The sequence below is a fragment of the Electrophorus electricus genome, chromosome 15 (assembly GCF_013358815.1).
Source record: "Electrophorus electricus isolate fEleEle1 chromosome 15, fEleEle1.pri, whole genome shotgun sequence".
Lineage (NCBI taxonomy): Eukaryota > Metazoa > Chordata > Actinopteri > Gymnotiformes > Gymnotidae > Electrophorus > Electrophorus electricus.
Genome location: NC_049549.1, coordinates 3,923,591 through 3,941,716, shown reverse-complemented (window position 1 = coordinate 3,941,716; position 18,126 = coordinate 3,923,591). Strand labels below are relative to the sequence as shown.

The window sequence follows — 18,126 nt, the reverse complement described above, 5'->3', positions numbered from 1 at the left end:
TTAATTACTTTTGAACTATCACTGCTTTGTTCTGTTCTTTCTGTTTGATTCTTTTGTCGCCATTTTTTCCCTAACAGTATGAGGGCCGTGTGTCCTCGAACGGCACGGTGTCGACCATGTTGCTTCCATATTTGTTGCTCCAGTGCTTCACACCCCACGCCCCTCTGAGACAAACGAATCCCTTCGCGCTTGTCCCCAAGTATCTGCTCTGGGTTCTCTGTCAGCAGTAGGAATAAGTTTGAAATCTACACGCTGCAGTGTTTTGGATGAATTGAGGTGACTCCTGTTTTCATGCGGTGCGTCAGCAGTAAGTATGCGCAATGTCCTCCTCATCCAGACCTTTTCTCCAGTAGCCACTGGGCTCACGCGGCAACGAGAAGATACCCGCGGACAAGCAGCAGCTGCGGCTCGAGGTCTGTGATGTCGGAAGCCCCTTAGCTCTCCACGCTGGCATCGTTTTACATGCTCGTGAAGCTCAGCTCGTGCACACACGCGCGTTTGTGCGTGCAAACATACCACAACCGCACACACAGAGCGTCCCGAGCGTACGCCCTTTTCCTGTGCCGCACAGAGAATGCAGCCATGAGTAAGGTATGATCATCGCTGCTGCAGTGCTCTTCCTGGTTCCTTATCGCTCTTGCTGCCAAACACTGCTTCAAACGCTTCTTCGCTTGCTGGCAGCGTTGCCAGGATTGCGTCTGTGCTTGCGGTCGGTCCGTTTCGACACACTGCCCGTTAACGCGGAGCTTAGCCGAAGTGTTGAGAGGCCTGCGTATTCATGAGTGTTCACAGGTTTCCTTCCTGCTGAAGTGCGACCCCGGGCCCCTCGTCTGCCCCGTCTTGCCCTCCGCAGGTCATTGAGCCTTGTCCCGGGCGGGGTCTGATCTCGGCCTTTGACGGGTGCATCCTGTCGGGTCCGTCATAGCGTGACCGAAATCCATTTGCGTCATGTTCTTTTGTCGGATTTTAGTCCTCCATGGATTAGCTGCATGTCAGAATGTTGGGGCATGGGTGGGTGTGTGTACTTATGCAGGCGTCGTGTAACCTATATGTGTATGTAGGTGGTGGTTCGACTGTGTGTGTGTGTGTGTGTGTGTGTGTGTGTGTGTTGTGGGTGTGTGTGGTATAGGTGTTGTTTAACCCCTGTGTGTGTGTACACATACACACGCACATGCATTCTCCTTGCTTGTTGATTTCTGTGTAACAAGGTCCTTGGAGAGGAGATATTTAGGTCCTCCCCCATTGGAGCCCACATTTGCGCTTCTGGAACAAACGGTGGTGGAATCGTCACACACCCACACCAACACACACACACATTCACATGTCCCTGAGATTCTCTCTTAGTCACTCTTTATTCTCATTTGCCTTTACGTCCCTCGTTATGCTCCGAGCAGACTCACTTGTCTCTGTGGGCGTTATCGGGCAAACGTCGGCCGTCTTTACGCTGGCCACCACTGACCCCGTAAGTGCAGAGGGCGAGCAGACCTGATGGTGTTATTATTAGCTGGGAGAGTGGTGGGCGGCTTCAGGAGTTACCTGGCAAGGATCTGGAGCCACCTGGCTCTGAGAAAAAAAGCGCACATTCATTACCAAGAACGGAAAACAAAAACAATCCAAACAACGACAAAAAAGTGTAGAAGAGACGGTTCTGAACTCACGCCAGCCCCAACCTTGTTTTCTAGCTATTGTCTTTTGTAATTTTTGTTGTTGTTGTTGATGATGTTTTCTTTTTTTCTTTTAACTTCTCTCGTGTTTATTTCCCTCACGGATGTGAACACATCCCACGAATCGCTATTGCTCTGTGCCGTGTCGTTGTCCTGACGGCGAGTTTCCCTTGCCAATGTCACCGGCGCACAGCTGCAGGGGTGTGAGGGTGTTGTCCTCGGCCGCTTCCGCTGCCTGCGCTTGCCGGGAGAGCGCGCAAAAGGCGCGAGAGTTCGCACCTCGTAGGCAGGTTGCCGTGTGCAGGGTGGAGACCGGCTACAGCGTTTACGCCACGGTGTAGGTGGCGCGGCGGCCACTTGTGGGCCAGGACGAGCTGTAATCACGGCGAAACTTTCACAAGTGGTTAAAAAAACACCGGCTGTAACGGATGAAGGTCCTTTGTTTGGATAGCAACAGCTGCACAGGTGTTCTAATGCACCCATAGCTCTTCTTGAAACCTAAATTTACGACCCTGGGGAATTTCCTTGTGCCTTCCTGGTATTTCTCCAAAATCCAGAGAGAGCTGCTGCGTGATTGGCGCTCTCCGTCGCCGCCGCACGACGGCCTGGATGCGCCACTAACACAGCCGGCGCTGTTGCTGAGGAAGGGTGTTAACGATGATGCGTGCGAAGCGAACTCCAGCAGCCAATGAGCAGTGGTGGCGAGGTGTGTGACTGTGTTTAATGAATGAAAACCCGGCAGCAGTTTTCTCCCCTGTGCCCCCGGGCCTCGGAGCGGCTCAATTAACAGGCAACAAAGCTACGCTACGGCCCTTCTGTGGTAAGAGCAGCACGTTAACAAAGCCCCGGTCTGTATAAACACTCCCTGTGCTGCTCTGAGGCGCGTTTGTGTGTGTGTGTGTGTGTGTGTTTGTGTGTGCTTGCGTGCGTGCATGCATGCTTGTGTATCCGTGTGTTGTACAAGAGGATATTGTTGTGCTTAGTGCCTGTTATCCTCTACAACACTAATGAGGTCTAGGGTGTGTGTGTGTGTGTTTGTTCATGTGTGCGTGTGGGTGGGCGTGTTCGCGTCTGTGTGTGAGCGTGTGTGTTCAAATCTGTTGTTTGAGTTTTTCATGTACAAGGAGACATAAAAGAAAACCAAGTTCCCTCAGTATGTAAAGACAAACTTAATTATAGAGAGGCTGTCAATCTTTATTAACAAGCTTTAGTGAAACTCTACCTGTTACAGCAGTCACATTAAATTCTAAGTTCTTCCACTCTTTTTGTGAGCTATATAGGCTAGGTCTAGCACTTTTTTCCTGGTGGGCTATTTTTATTGCATGCGTCTGCGCGAGTGTGTGGTGAGGGGGATTCACACAAGCGAGTGAATGGTTGTTGTTTTTTTTTTCTGTGCAGTCACTGTGGGAACCGTCTAGTGGGAATGCTTCAGTTCTCTTTCTAGAGCTCATCTGTCAGTTAGTCATTCTTGAGAGAAGGAGGGGACCCAGACCACAGGTGACTCTCGCCCACTGCCTACATTCATCCTGTATTAGTTGGCATGGTGACTGTGGTGATGAGTGACTAAGGTTGCGCTATTTTAGGGTAGGAGTGAGAAACTGGTGGTGTATTGGCTACTGCCTCTGATCTGCTGCACTTCTTCGAGTTCCGCTTTATCATGTACGTGTGTGTGTGTCTGTGTGTGTGTGTGTGTGTGTGTGTGTGTGTGTGTGTTTTTGTGTGCAGTTGAACCCATATTGAGAAGCAGAAAAGTGACCATGTTGCACTGTTTGAGCTCGTCCTACATTTACATTGGGGCTTAATTTGTGTTCCATACATGATGAAAGGCCTTTTGGGACACACGCACATGCACGCATGTGCACCCCCCTGTTGGGAAATTCTAACTGCCACACACAGCACGGAGCTGGCTGGGCAGCTTCATAATCTCTGCCGCACGCACGCACGCACACGCACACACACGCGCGGGTGCACACACACACACACGCATATAGTCGCACAGAAACAGACTGCACTTAAATATGCGCATGCATCAAACCGCGTTTCAGGATGACACTGCAAAACTGAGAGATCTCCCTGTGTGTTTGATTGATTATAGCTTCAACCCTCTACATATGGAGAGAATTATACTTTGTAATCACACTAATCAACAATGATTTTGATTATTGTTGATTATTGACTATTATGTATATTTGAATTCTGAATCCAGATATGTTTGCAGAATTTTTCACATTCATATTTTTTTTGCTTTCATACTACACTCGTGTAGTATGAAAAAGCGTTTTGGAATAAAGTAATTTGTTGCTTATTATTGTTATTGCACTGCAGCAGGTTTTGTATTTATGATGTGGTGGCGTGATCTCGATAGCATGACCCAGAAAACAAGCTTCTGAAATGGTAGATTCATTCAAAACTCCAATGACATTTTATAGGTTTACAGAGAAATCCAGTCTGGCAGGCCCAGACCCAACCACCTGTCTGGCTTTTCCATGAATAACTATAGGAAGGAGAAGAGAGGTTGAAAAGAATGGGAGAAACACACACACACACACACACACACACACACACACACACACACATACACACACGCGCGCGCACACATACACACGCGCGCGCACGCACACACACACACACACACTCTCACGCACTCTCACACGCACACATACACACACGCGCGCACACACACACACACACACATACACACACCATACACGCACGCACACACACACACACTCACACGCACACATACACACACGCGCACACACACTTACTGTCGTCAGAATATTCATTCTTTGCAGTTTATATAGTTAAATTCTCCAATTCATACAATTTGCAGTTTATTTCATTACAATCGGTCATTTATCTTATTTTAATTGGTTTCATATGAGATAGATATACCAGAGACTACTAATTCACTGAACTGACAACATACCCATGTTTCATTTCAAAAACAAAATAATCCAGTAAATATCGAATGTGGACAGTGAGCCACTTCGAAGGCTGCATGTAACATTTCATCAAAACAACTCATTTTCCTTGTGAGCTGCTCACTCAGGGCAGTCTGGGAGATATTTCGAAGAGTGTTTTGTCTTAAAATGGCCGCGCAGTGCCACTGTAACCACCATCGACATGTTTGCTCTGCGCTGGCGTGTTTTAACTGTAGATTAGATCCTTCGCTTCCTGACGGACCTTGGCACTAAACGCACCAGAGGCGTCTTATATACACCGATGCAGGCATTTGTCCGTCTGTGAGGATCTTTAGGTGTTCAACGGTCATCTAGTCTGTCTGTATCGCCGTGCATATCCCTTAGGAAATTGTAATGATCATAATTTTTCAAGTCATAAAACACGCACGCACACACACACACACACACACAGAGTTGATGGGTATGAGAACATGAGGCACTGAATCCTGTTCCTTGTGATCTGTTCATTTCGGGCACAGCTGGTTCCTAGCTGCCGTCATGCCAGTCAAGTCTAACAGCCAGACCTGACCTGACCTGACCTGACCTGACCTGACCTGACCTGACCTGACCTGAACTTCCACCCCCTGCTAGTTGAGGCAGTGGGTGGGGCTCCAGCTCCACCTGTTTCCACCTGCCATATCCAGCAGTAGAACGGGCGCTGCCTCCTCTACACAGTCCTTGCGGTTGTGACTCTGGCCACATTTCCCTGGACAGCGTTGGGTGACGATGCACAGCACAGCCTGGAACAGGAAACTAGTCTCCATCATCCTCTCCATCTGTTGGCCTTCGAGCCATCCGCCAACCAGGCTGTTCTTAGCTAACCTTTCATGCACTGCCTCTCCTGGGTGTGTGTGTGTGTGTGTGTGTGTGTGTGTGTGTGTGTGTGTGTGTATGTGTGTGGGTGTAGGGTGTGGGGGTGTGTATGGGGGGTATTTGTACTCTTTGTATTTCCTGCTTTTCCTTAATGATTCTTGCTCCATAGCTATGTGGTGACAGAGCTCATGCAAAGTGACCTCCATAAGATCATAGTGTCTCCTCAGCCACTCAGCTCTGACCATGTCAAAGTCTTTCTCTACCAGATCCTCCGAGGTAAGAAACACACACACACACACACACACACACACACACACACACATACCCTGTCTCTGTCACTCATTCACCTCTCACCATTTCAAAGTCCTTTTTTGAACAAAATGCACACACACACACACACACACACACAGACACACACATACACACACTCCACACTGCAACCATGTCAAAGTCTTTCACTCCTAAAGTCTTTTCTCAGAGGAGAGAAAGACATGTTCTCTCCAACACACACACGCGCACACACACACACACACACACACACACACACATACACACACTCCACACTGCAACCATGTCAAAGTCTTTCACTCCTAAAGTCTTTTCTCAGAGGAGAGAAAGACATGTTCTCTCCAACACACACACACACACACACACACACACACACACACACACACACCAGACAGTCCACTGCATTTCCAACAGGTGGATAAATATCACCTCTCTACACTGTCTGATTAGTTCGCTCATAAACCAGACTTGAGTTTGGTTGATAAGTTGATAAGGTTACATCACCACAGACTGCCATCAGCCAGCAGCCAACAGTATCAAAAGCTTCAGAATGACTGACTGGCGTCTTAACCGGCGCCATCGGCTGACTGCCGATCTGTTGCCTTGTTCCGCCATGTCCGCAGGTTTGAAGTATCTGCACTCCGCTGGCATCCTGCACAGAGACATCAAACCCGGCAACCTTCTGGTCAACAGCAACTGCGTGCTTAAGGTCAGAGCGATGCCTGTCGCCGTTTAGCCTGAGGGCCGTTGGGCCCCGCCCTTCACCTAACGCCTCCCCCCGGGCATCCAAAAATGTAAAGCAGCTTCAGGCAAATCGTGCACCCCTATGCGTCTGTGCAAATGTTTACCTTGTATAGGGCATGTGTGTCAGGGAGCAACATGGCGTGGGTCGTTTGCATTGCCCTTGAGCCTCCGGTAGCGCTTGTTAAACACGGAGCGGCAGATGCTAAAGACGGCGCGCGTGGCAGCGCGCCTGTACTCTGCTCGAACAGGAGAGAGGAAGAGGTTTAGGCCTTCACTTATACCACACACACACACACACACACACCTCGTTGGCTTCATGGGGTCACAATCACAATTGATTCATGTGTTCAGATCCTGACAAAACTTCAGTCTGGATCTCAAAGACAGATCTCTGTTCCATGTGTACACGTGTCTGTCTCACTCTCTCTTGCTCACTCTATTTGTGTGTGTCTTTGTTCATGTCTGTTTGTGTATGTCTGCCTTTATATGTCTCTCTCTCTCTCTCTCTCTCTCTCTCTCGCTCTCTCTCTCTCTCTCTATGTGCAGGTGTTTCTGATTGTGTGTAAGTGTCTTTCCATTTTTTTTTCTGTTTCTTTCTCTTCCGCTGAGTATGTGTTTCTTTTTCACTCTTTGTGAGCTCGGGCCGCGCGTGCGTGTGTGTGGAAGAGTGCGCGTGTGTGCGTATGGTTGCTGGCTAGGCCAGACAGCTAGTGAAATCTTGCTGCAGGGCAGAGAGGGATTAGATCAGGCTCTGAAGTGGCGGGTGGGGAATTATTTAGCATGCATTAGCTCATCTATCCTTTATGTCCCATTTCCGCAAAGAGGAAACGTTTCTCTGACTTCTAGCATTTACTCTCTGTACCTCAGAGAAGCCGTCCTGTTAGTGTCTGTCTGAGTGGCTCATCTGGCTTTCAGTGATCCTTTCAGTGTCTGTCTACACGCTTAGGGTCTTTATCCATGGCATGTGTGTGTGTGTGTGTGTGTGTGTGTGTTCAGCTTGATGGAGGGTCTAGAACAACAGGATTCTTAGCGCTACGCTACATTAATGACCCCCGCCCCCCTGAGTTCCTGTCATTCTGTCCACAAATTTAGATTTAAGCAGTGGAGGTTGAAAGGCCGGAGAGGAGGCACATCTTGACATTTCGCTGAAGGGCTTCTTAGAGTGTCCCATGTAAGATTTGTCTGTGAAAGCTGGCGTATGTTATTAGGCTCTTCTAGGATTAATGAATCTCTGTCAAATCATTGTTAGTAATATATTTTATTTTGTGTGTGTGTGTGTGTGTGTGTGTGTGTGTAATTGCCATCTTTAGTCCTAATGTGTATTACTAAGCACTTCCAACACAATTATAGACATTTTATCCTCCACCCTACATCCTGCCACCACCCTCCAAAAAAGGGGAGTAGTTCTTTCTTTGTAGTTGTGATTGTTTTTCTTCTTCTTTTCTTGATCTTTTTGTCTTGTTTCCTTTCAGAAAGCCCAAATCTTTTCCATCTTTCCAAATGTTTTGTCGGCTGTTTTGGTGCTAAAGAGAAATGTCACCACTTAAGGGAAAGCAAAAGCCGTGGACACCCCACCCAGGATCTGTGTTTTTGTTGTGTTTTTCTCCCGGCCCACAGATCTGCGACTTCGGCCTCGCTCGGGTGGAGGAGCCAGACGAGTCGCGTCACATGACTCAGGAGGTGGTGACGCAGTACTACCGGGCACCCGAGATCTTGATGGGAAGCCGTCATTACTCCAACGCCATCGACATCTGGTCCGTGGGCTGCATCTTCGCTGAGCTGCTGGGACGCCGCATCCTTTTCCAGGCCCAGAGCCCCATCCAGCAGGTACTCCCATCGCCGGAGCCGCGCCCCGCCCTCGTGCTCCCAGTACGAAGGGCGGAGCCGAGCCAAGCACGGGTCCGGAGTAAAACCAAGCCCTGGCCTCGTGCTCTCGGCACAGTTTGTTGACAGCGCTCTGCTGGGGTTGTCCTGTGGGGGTTTTGTTTGTGGCAAAATCTGCGTTTGGATCGTGACGCTTCTATTGTTGAGTTTTGGGTGCATGTTACACAATCGTGCTGAGGACTGAGAGGTGCAGAGAGAGAGAGAGAGAGAGAGAGAGAGAGAGAGAGAGAGAGAGAGAGAGAGAGAGAGAGAGAGAGAGAGAGAGAGAGAGAGAGAGAGAGAGAGAGAGAGAGAGAGAGAGAGAGAGAGAGAGAGAGAGAGAGTGAAAGTGAAAGAGAGAAGGTGCGAACGATTAAGGGTTTGAGAGGAAGAGAGGGTGCCATGAGGCTGAGGTCATAAGAGCGAACGCGGCGCTGTAGTGATCGAGACCCGGGCTAACTGCGTAGAACGCACAAAGCTCACACGGCAAGCCTTTGCGCTCACTACTTCCTCTGTGGAACGTTCTAGAACAAAACATTTTCTAGGCTGAGAAATGTGCAACAGAAAACTCGGAGTGGACCATGTCTACAAAGTATAATACGTCAGGGCTTTGATTTCACCGTGTTTTTGTGTATAAACCAAATGTTGAAACATGCTACGATGTTAAAGCACAAAAGAATATGAAGTTTGTAGGTGGATCAGTGGGGCACAACTGTGCTGGCGAAGGGAGAGGGGTTTGAAGGAACCCATGCAACTGCCGAGTAGCCGGACGGTGGCCGCGCCAGTTCCTTGGACCGGCCCTGACCTGCGAGTCCAGACTGTGTGTCGGGAGCAAAAGTCCATGAACACTTTGGAAAAGAGGATAAGCTTTAGACTCAGTGGCCTTTGTTCTGTTTATTCAGTGCAGAACATGAGAAGGCATGTGTTCTGTTAATATCTGGCTTGAAGCTTCGTGTTGGGGGGTTGGGGGGGGGGGTGAACGTGTGACTGCAAATGCGTCTGTGGATGTTCACGCACAGCCGTGTTTGTGTTTGCTGACCTATGCATGCACGTATGTTCTTTTTGTGTGTATGTGTGTGTCTCCGTGTGTCTATACTTGGCATCCCCCAGACAAGAATGTGCACCGACAGCACTTTGACTTCCCCTGTAAGGTCCATTAAACTCTCTTCGGTAAAGAGGTTGATTTAATGCGGACTGAGTTGCCTCTCACTTGTTAAGGTGCAGATTAACAACAGGTTGAAGTTTTAACCATCCATTTCTTGCGCTGGCTTGTGCTGAATGTTTTAAATGCTGAATGTTTTAAACGCGTGAGTCTTCCTCACCTATGTTTACCTGCGCCGGCCCTCTCTGTGTTCCAGTTGGATTTGATTACGGATCTGTTGGGCACTCCGTCGCTGGAGGCGATGAGGACCGCATGTGAAGGAGCACGGGCTCACATTCTCCGAGGGCCGCATAAACAGGTGAGGTCGAACGCTGCCCTCGGTCCTGCTCCTACTCACCTTTCATCCCGTTTATCTGTGTGTGTGTGTGTGTGTGTGTGTGTGTGTGTGTGTGTGTGTCTTTTTTTTGTTAAAACTTGCATGCCTTGGCTTTAAACTAGTCTTTGTCAAAGTTGCTGGAGTTGTACCCAATATATAGTGTAGAGTCTTTTGTTCCATACAATAAAGAGGATTTTGTGGTTTGTACTGTCCTTTTTCGCTGAGTCACAGTGCCGATTGGCTGTACCTGATGAATGACAGCACCGAATGACCACTCGCGTGACTCGGTTATGACCCTCAGGCTCTGACACTTTCCTGAAAAGACCTGGAGCTATTCTCTGCTGTGTTAACTGGAGCACTCTGATTGGCTGCCTGACACAGCTGTAACAAACGAATTCTCACAGTTCCTTACAGTTTCTGTTTCTCAGAAATTATTCCAGGAAGCGGGAGAGCTGAGGGGGAGATTCACACCTTATGCCTTTCTGGAATTTCTTTTTATATATACATGTGTGTGTGTGTGTGTGTGTAAAAGGAATATTTGAGTTGTGTGGATACTTTTCATATGAAAAGCTTTATGTAATGTGATAAGGTACAGGTGATCCAGTAAATGTTAAGCTGTCATGGTTTTTGAGTGGAAGTGCATGTATGTGTGTATGCTCGTATGTGTGCGTGTGTGAATTTGTGCTTATGTGTGTGTGTGTGGGGCGCAGGGTGTTGGCTCTGCAGTTCAGACTAGTCGCTCTGAGAGCGCGATATCCCGTGGAGGATGGGAACTGCAGTGTGAGCCTTGTGCCCCTCCACTTCCTGTATCTCATCGACCCTGTGCCTGGCAGACCGCCTAGCAGCATCACACACACACACACACACACACACACACACACACACACACACACACACACAAACAAACACACACAGAGTCTTGCTAAACCTGCTTTTCGCCATGCCAGCAAAGATTAGACCCTATTAATCGGCCTTCCCTCTCTTCTAAGTAAATACCCCTCCCCCCCCCCATACATACACACGCACACGCATACGCATGCATGCTGACATTTGGCTGACCTTGTCACTTGAAGCGCTCTCCCTCCTGTGTGTGGCTGGCAGACCCCAGAGCAGGACGTTTTAATCACATCTATTGACTGCTGCTCCCATTATGGTGGCTGCTAGAGAGTCCAGTCCTGTGTGTGGCTGGGGGGTGGAGTATAAGCATTGGGGGAGGGGTAGTGGGTGTGGCTAAAGCTGGCCACACCTCACCCATGCTGAACCCCTGGCCAGAATCACTCTGGCGGTTGCAATTTCTGGGCAGCTTTTGCGTTCTGCGCATTTAATCGGACACAGAAACGTTTCAACGTTTGCTGTTATTTAGCTGCAAAGTCGACAGTATCATTGTTAGCATCATTCAATAGGGGAAGACCTAGCAAGTGGGTGGAAGCTGGCAATGACTAAACTGGGCAGAAAAGCTGGTGTGGTTTTCAGCCGTGCATCTTTGTATAGCTTTGCGGCTTTTCTAGAGTAAGGTTTCTCATTTTTCCTCTCACCTTTGCCATCTGTCAAAGCTTGCCTTCCAGCTAAAACACTAGATCACCAGCCCAACTCTTATTTTGGAATTTGTGATGGTTATATTTGTTATACCGCAGCTGTTTTTGTCGAGACCTAAATAAGCGTCTAAAGCGGGCGCGTGCAGTTCTGCTTCCTCTTGATTTCTTAATGGCGATTTTTCTTGTTCCTTTAAACCTTCCCTGAACATTGTATTTCCAGAAAGCTGACATGGGAAGGGAACGGAGAAGTGACCTGACTGGTTTGTGGCACAGGTGTGTGCATCCTTGTCTTCTTTCTGGATGGAGAGACTGACGGGCAGGCGGGGTCTGGGTGGAAGAGTGGAATGCAGTTTGGGTGTGGGGGAGGGGGGCGAAGAGCACGCGGGAGGATGGAGGCAGGGTGGAGAAGGGGTGGAGGAAGGGAGAGGGAACTCTGAGGAGTCGCACCTGTAAAGATCACCTGGCTGGCGGCTCCACTGGGGACCTCATTAGTCATATTAATTTTGCAACGCTCTCAGCAGCGGGAGAGAGAGAGAGAGAGAGAGAGAGAGAGAGAGAGAGAGAGAGAGAGAGAGAGAGAGAGAGAGAAAATACCTGACATCTGTCACACACACAGACAAAATGGGAGAAGGAGAGTGACAGATGAAGTGGGTCAGACAGATGGGCTGACAGAGAGAGAGAGAGAGAAGGACGGTGAAAGACAAAAAGAGAGGTAAGAAAGAGAGGAAGAGAAAGGAGAGAACGAGGGAGAGAGTACAGGAGGGGAGGGGATGTCTGGGGGAACTGAACAAGTCCTCGCTGTGCCCGCACCACCTGGCTGTGTGGCTGTCAAAGCTGGCAGGCTGGCCAGAGGCAGATGCATGGACGAGGCCAGGCAGGGTGGGGGCCTTCGTGAGGCGGGGCGGGTGTCGGGTGTCCCAGGCTCCGAGCCGGGGCAGATGTGGGTGGGCGGGGCTCGCGTGGTCTCCCCTCGCGGTCGCCGCTCGAGCTGCGAGGCGCAGATGGCAGTTGAGCGTCTCCCCGAGCCGCAGCGGAGACGCCGGCCGTGGCGTGGCGTGGGTGAGCCGGAGCGTTCTGCACCCGCGGAAAGCCGCCGCCGATTCTAGCCTGTGACGCGGAGTTATTCGCGGATGAAAGTAGCAGCAGGGGCCTGCAGCTTTGCGGCTCAGTCCGCCCTCAAAGGAGACTGGAAAAAGTTCTGAATTCCCCGCTCTTTTAGCGCATTGGAGTAGCAGGCATTCTGGACGTTGGGTGTCCATGGCGACCATTCCATGTACCAACCCTCCTGGCTCACGACTGGATTAACCGGGAGGGACCCGGCCCTCAACGCTGGCCTGACGCTCTCCCTTTTAATCCTCGGCTAATGCAGCCTAATCCAGGCACACGAGCACGCGCACGCACACACACACACACACACACACACACACGAGCCTAAATTGCTGCCCTGTGCTTAACAGCGGTTTCCATGGATGAAGAGGTGCGTTTCTCCCACCCTGCATTTTTCGCGTCAGCCGCACACGTACGCAAACAGAGGAAGCACGCGGGCCACCTTAAAAACTTTTCGGTAGCGACGTGCTACCCTCCCCTCCCCAGGGCAGCCTGTGAAGAGGATGGTACCGCACTCCTTCATTCACCTTCTTTCCTTTCATCCCTCTCTCTCTCTCTCTCTCTCTCTCTCTCGAATTAGCAGCCCAATGCCTTTGCATCTGTGCACTGCACAGGAGAAAGGGGAGGAGGAAAAAGAAAAAAAACCCAATCAGGGAAAACAAATGATTACCATTGGGCTTTTTTTTCAATCAGCGGCGCAGCCGAGCTGGCTGTGGAGATGGAGCGGGAGAGAGAAGGTGGGCTGCTGGGTGCTGGAGATAATTAGATGGGGTTAAAAATAGCCCCTGCTCATTGTTCTCGCTGTCCCATATCTGGCCAGCTATCAGCTCAGGCATCGCTAGTGCCCACGATGCTACACCACCCCGTGGTTGTCCGCCGAACCACAGTGGTCTTTGTTGGCGGATCTTCGGGGCATCGGGATAAGTTCCTAAGGACTGTTATGGGAAACATGTAACTGGTAGCGTGTGTGAGGACGTAGATGTGAAGTGCTTGGCGCCCCTGCCAGGATTCAAGCCTGTAATCTTTCCCGCGCTCTTAAGCCTCTTCCTGCTGCCTGGGGTGGATACTTCTCTCGTTGCTTTTGGTGGTTTACAGTTTCCTGTTTCTCTTCTCGCAGCCTTCGCTTCCTGTCCTGTACACCCTCTCCAGTCAGGCGACCCACGAGGCCGTTCACCTGCTCTGCAGGATGTTGGTCTTTGACCCGGTGAGTGTCCTGATGAGCTAGCTCTTAGGAGCCCGGTAATACAACACGATGATATCTTGGCACACTTCATTTGTAAACCAAATGCTTCTTGCACCTATTACATTCATTTTATTGCTTGTTGTGGGTGTTGGGGTGTGAGGGTCAGTTTACCACCGTGAGTCACCTGGCAGTGATGAGTAGATCTGTAAGTGATTGTAAAGGGGCGTAACGATGCACTCTGCTCACGGTTCGGCTTGATTCTTGTGACTGGATTCATGAACACAATTTTTCGGGGGGGGGGGGGGGGGGGGATTCAATTCTATGAACAGTGTAGGCACAATTTTTTAAACAAAAAAAGAGCAGAAGTTTGCAATTATAAACAAAACGTAGTTTCACTATATATTAAATAACCAAGTGAAAGCATTCCTTTTTTCATTTATGAAGCATGAGCAATGCAAAAATACTGTGCAAATATTAAACAAGAATTTTTATCCCCCTGCAGTTAAGAGAAACCACAAAGGGTATTCAAGGAACATTGGTTTATAACCGGCTTCTGTATGCAAATGTGCTATTGTAAGAGCTTCACCATAGGTCAAGTGCGACCTCTGGTGTTCAAACAATGCAACTTGCATTAGTTCGATAATAAACGGAGAGCAATATCGTCCTTCACCACATTTCTGTATCTCGATGAACCGTGTCCCGATGCATCGTTACATCCCTACTATTCTATCATCACATTACTCAGTAAGAGAAATATATCGTTTTAATAGAATATGATATTATATACATCTGGGTACAGGAGCTGCAGTAAAGTCAATAGGAAGTAGTACTTCATTAAAATAGTTCATGTATGTAATGGAGATATCGCTGATATCCACGAATCATGAATGTATGAACGACTAAAAATTTTATCATCAACAGTCGAAGAGAATCTCAGCGAAGGATGCCTTGGCCCACCCGTACCTGGACGAGGGCCGCTTGCGGTACCACACGTGCATGTGCAAGTGCTGCTACACCACCTCCTCCGGCCGGGTGTACACCGGCGACTTCGAGCCCGTCACCAACCCCAAGTTCGACGACGGCTTCGAGAAAAACCTCACCTCGGTGCGACAGGTCAAAGGTGCGAAGGTCAAAGGTGTGGCAGCATATTGCTTGCCCACTTTCGCAATTACTCTCTCTCTCTCTCTCTCTCTCTCTCTCTCTCTCTCTCTGTCTCCCCCCTCTTTCTCTCTCTCTCTCTCTCTCTCTCTCTCTCTCTGTCTCCCCCCTCTTTCTCTCTCTCTCTCTCTCTCTCTGTCTCCCCCCCTCTCTCTCTCTCTCTCTCTCTCTCTCTCTCTCTCTCTCTCTCTCTCTCTGTCTCCCCCCTCTTTTTCTCTGTCTCTCCCTCCCTCTCTCTCTCTCTCTGTCTCCCCCCCTCTCTCTCTCTCTCTCTCTCTCTCTGTCTCCCCCCTCTTTCTCTCTCTCTCTCTCTCTCTCTCTCTGTCTCCCCCCTCTTTTTCTCTGTCTCTCCCTCCCTCTCTCTCTCTCTCTGTCTCCCCCCCCCCCCTCTCTCTCTCTCTCTCTCTCACTTGCTGTCTCTTCCCATGAAGCCTCTTGTGTGCTTCTCTGGGCTCCTGCTGTGAGAACCCTCCTGCAGTGCTGCCCTCTGCTGGTGATGTCTTGCATCCACACATCAGCTACTTCATTTTCACCTTCCATCGCTCCTGTTCCTGGATGCAGGTAGCGTCAGCTAGTTGCTTATAGACAGGCTTACCACGTGGCCTGTCTTAGAGTAGCACTGCCCTTCCTCTTCCTTCATCTTCCTCTTACCTTGGATACACTGCAGGGAATTTGGTCAGGGCAAGCGTGAACTGCCTTTGGCTAAGTTTGAAATAGGATGGAACCCCCTCATGTTCACAAGCAGGAGGACGCTTGTCACACATGCTGTCCCATACTTTTCTTTTAATTCGCTCCGGTTGTCGGCCTTCTTGACTTTAAAAGGTTGAGAGAAACTGCATTTTAGGTTTTGGGGGAGAGCGCGTCTACATGCTTCCACCCAGAGAAGTCTAACGGCCAAACACTGATGGGATGCTTCATCATTATTCACCTTAGGCTCTAAATAAAGCTGCATATGAAGTTTGGAATAAAAGCGAACATGTAAATAAAAAGTATGCAAGAACAAGTTCTTTACCAAAGTCCCCGTGTGTGTGTGTGTGTGTGTGTGTGTGTGTTTGTTTACGTCTCACAGAGATCATTCATCAGTTCATCCTGGAGCAGCAGAAGGGGAATCGGGTGCCGCTCTGCATCAATCCCCAGTCCGCTGCCTTCAAAAGCTTTATCAGGTTAGTAGGGCGCAACGCTTCGTATGGCCAGCAGGTGGACAGGGAGCGTGGACCAAAAAAGCCACACAGGCCAAGAAAGGAACGGCAGCTTGCATAGTGCAAGGGAAACGTGTACACAAAGGAGAGAGATTTATTTTCTGAAAAAAAGAGAAAAGACTGGAGGAGGAGAGCAGATGTTGGGTATTTCCTCGGGCATGTTTTGAACACTAGATGGAGGCATGTGCACAAGTGTGAAGAGTGGAGGGGACGTGACACAATTTCTCTCCCTCTCTCCTCAGCTCAACAGTAGCCCAACCCTCTGAGATGCCTCCATCTCCTCTTGTGTGGGAGTAGCTCCAGAAGAAGATGATGATGATGATGATGATGATGATGATGATGAAGACATGAATGCCATGGTGGTTTCCTTTCCCACACGCCCCCTTCCCTACACTCCTCCCACTCTCCACCCCTGGACTACTGACGCCCAGGCGCCCCCTCCCCGATCCTGCGTAGCATTTCACTGGAGTCCAGCGCTGGCCATGGCGCTCACACGTGTACTGTAGTACTAATGAAATGAAGATTAAAGACGCAACCACTGCTGACCAAGGGGGACCAGTAGTGAGGGGTGGGTAAAGGGCACGTGTTCGGCACACGTGTCCCTGCCGATCCATAGTTTTGCAGTTGGGGGTGGGTGGGTGGGTGGGTGGGTGTGCGTGTGTGGGGGTGGGGGCCTGGGCGGTTGAGTGGGTAAGAGAGAGCCGTACATATGTACACACACACTCTCTCGTAGCAGCCGGGCACAGCCATCCGACGAAGACGACCTGTGCGGACTCGAGTGTGTGTCAGATGTCAGCATGGAGATGTTGAAGGAAGCTGTTTATCCGATATCTGTATGTCAGGCTTTATTTATTTGCCAGTAGAGGGTGCAATTTCTCTCTTGCTCGCTCATTTGCTGACATACACACACATACTGCCTCTCCCTCAGGGCCTCCATTGGTCCAGCTAGAGTCAGCTCAATCGCAATTAATTTATTTATTGTTCAGTTGTAGTAAATAATGTTATAGTTTGTTCTTTGTTGTTTGTTTTCCTTTTTTTTTTATTTGATATATTTGTCGTTTTTCATCCTTTCAACCATTATTTTCCTCTTTCATGTCTCACGTTCAACTTCAGAACTCAGTATTCGCAGTCATGCGTGCCGCTGTGGGGAATACCGGTGGCGAGACCGCCCGTGCGTCTGCCGATCGTGGTGGGGATGGACTTCCTGTCAACATTTTGGCACAGAAAAGTAGAGCCATGGCGTGAGCCGGCTTAAACAGCCAGTACGCGAGGGCGAGGCCCCAGCTGAATGGCCTTTATAGCCCAGCCCCTCCCCCCCAGCTAGAGAGTATGGAGGGAGATAGTGCTGTTGCTTAGTAGGATAGGAGAAGTGTAGCACCATAGGTTAGGATCTAAGCAGGGGAGTTCGTAGAGGCCTACACCGGCGCTTGTTACAAACGAAGAACTGGAAGCAGATGAGGTCAGTGACGCATGTGGTAACATTCAGCTGCCATCATAAAATATGACTGAGCACTGTAATGCCTGTCGTAGTTACAAAACTGGGGGGGGGGGAAATACACCCACCACTGAAGAATTGTGAACGATTGTTTATGAACCCAAGCGGTAAACTGAAATGCCAAAAAAAAAAAAAAAAAAAAAGGCGGACAGCAAAGATTTCCATAAGTGACACGATAAACAGGCATTCCGTGAGAACGATATTCCCAAAGCTTGTCCCTAAAGGCAAGTGCGTGAGTGAATGTGCATGCATGCATCCAGCGCATGTTTCTGGCCACGGCCTGGCGTGGAGTGCAGCGGGTGAGCCCTGTTCTTTGGCGCACCCTGTACTTTGGTTTGTGTGGTTGGCTTCCCTAAAGTCCACAGGCCAGGATGTAGTCCGTGATGGGTTAGAGCAGAGTAGTCATTTTGCCTCCACATATTCCACACTGTCCGTAACACAATCTCAGAAAGAAAAAAAAAAAAACAGATCTCACAAAAAGAAAATATTTAATATATTTTTAAACAACTATTTTTATTTCCTCTTTAATGTGCTATGGCATGCTTCCTCATGAGTCACTGGATATGGTATGTAAATAAGTGCGTAGTTTCTAGGTTTCGACAGAAAATAAAACTACCCTTAAAAAGTTAAAAACGT

The 18,126-nt window shown here is 49.3% G+C and overlaps 1 protein-coding gene across 1 annotated transcript in view; it reads left to right on the top strand.

Moving 5' to 3' along the window:
• Nucleotides 1-16,598, top strand: part of nlk2 (nemo-like kinase, type 2) — a 40,992-nt gene extending 24,394 nt beyond the window's left edge. The window contains exons 4-11 of the mRNA XM_035534407.1: nt 5,610-5,716; nt 6,352-6,437; nt 8,090-8,299; nt 9,694-9,795; nt 13,573-13,659; nt 14,560-14,758; nt 15,866-15,959; nt 16,238-16,598. Coding sequence (XP_035390300.1) covers nt 5,610-5,716; nt 6,352-6,437; nt 8,090-8,299; nt 9,694-9,795; nt 13,573-13,659; nt 14,560-14,758; nt 15,866-15,959; nt 16,238-16,292 — 940 coding nt within the window. The 3' untranslated portion in view covers nt 16,293-16,598. The remainder of the gene's footprint in view (nt 1-5,609; nt 5,717-6,351; nt 6,438-8,089; nt 8,300-9,693; nt 9,796-13,572; nt 13,660-14,559; nt 14,759-15,865; nt 15,960-16,237) is intronic.
• Nucleotides 16,599-18,126: the final 1,528 nt, after the last annotated feature.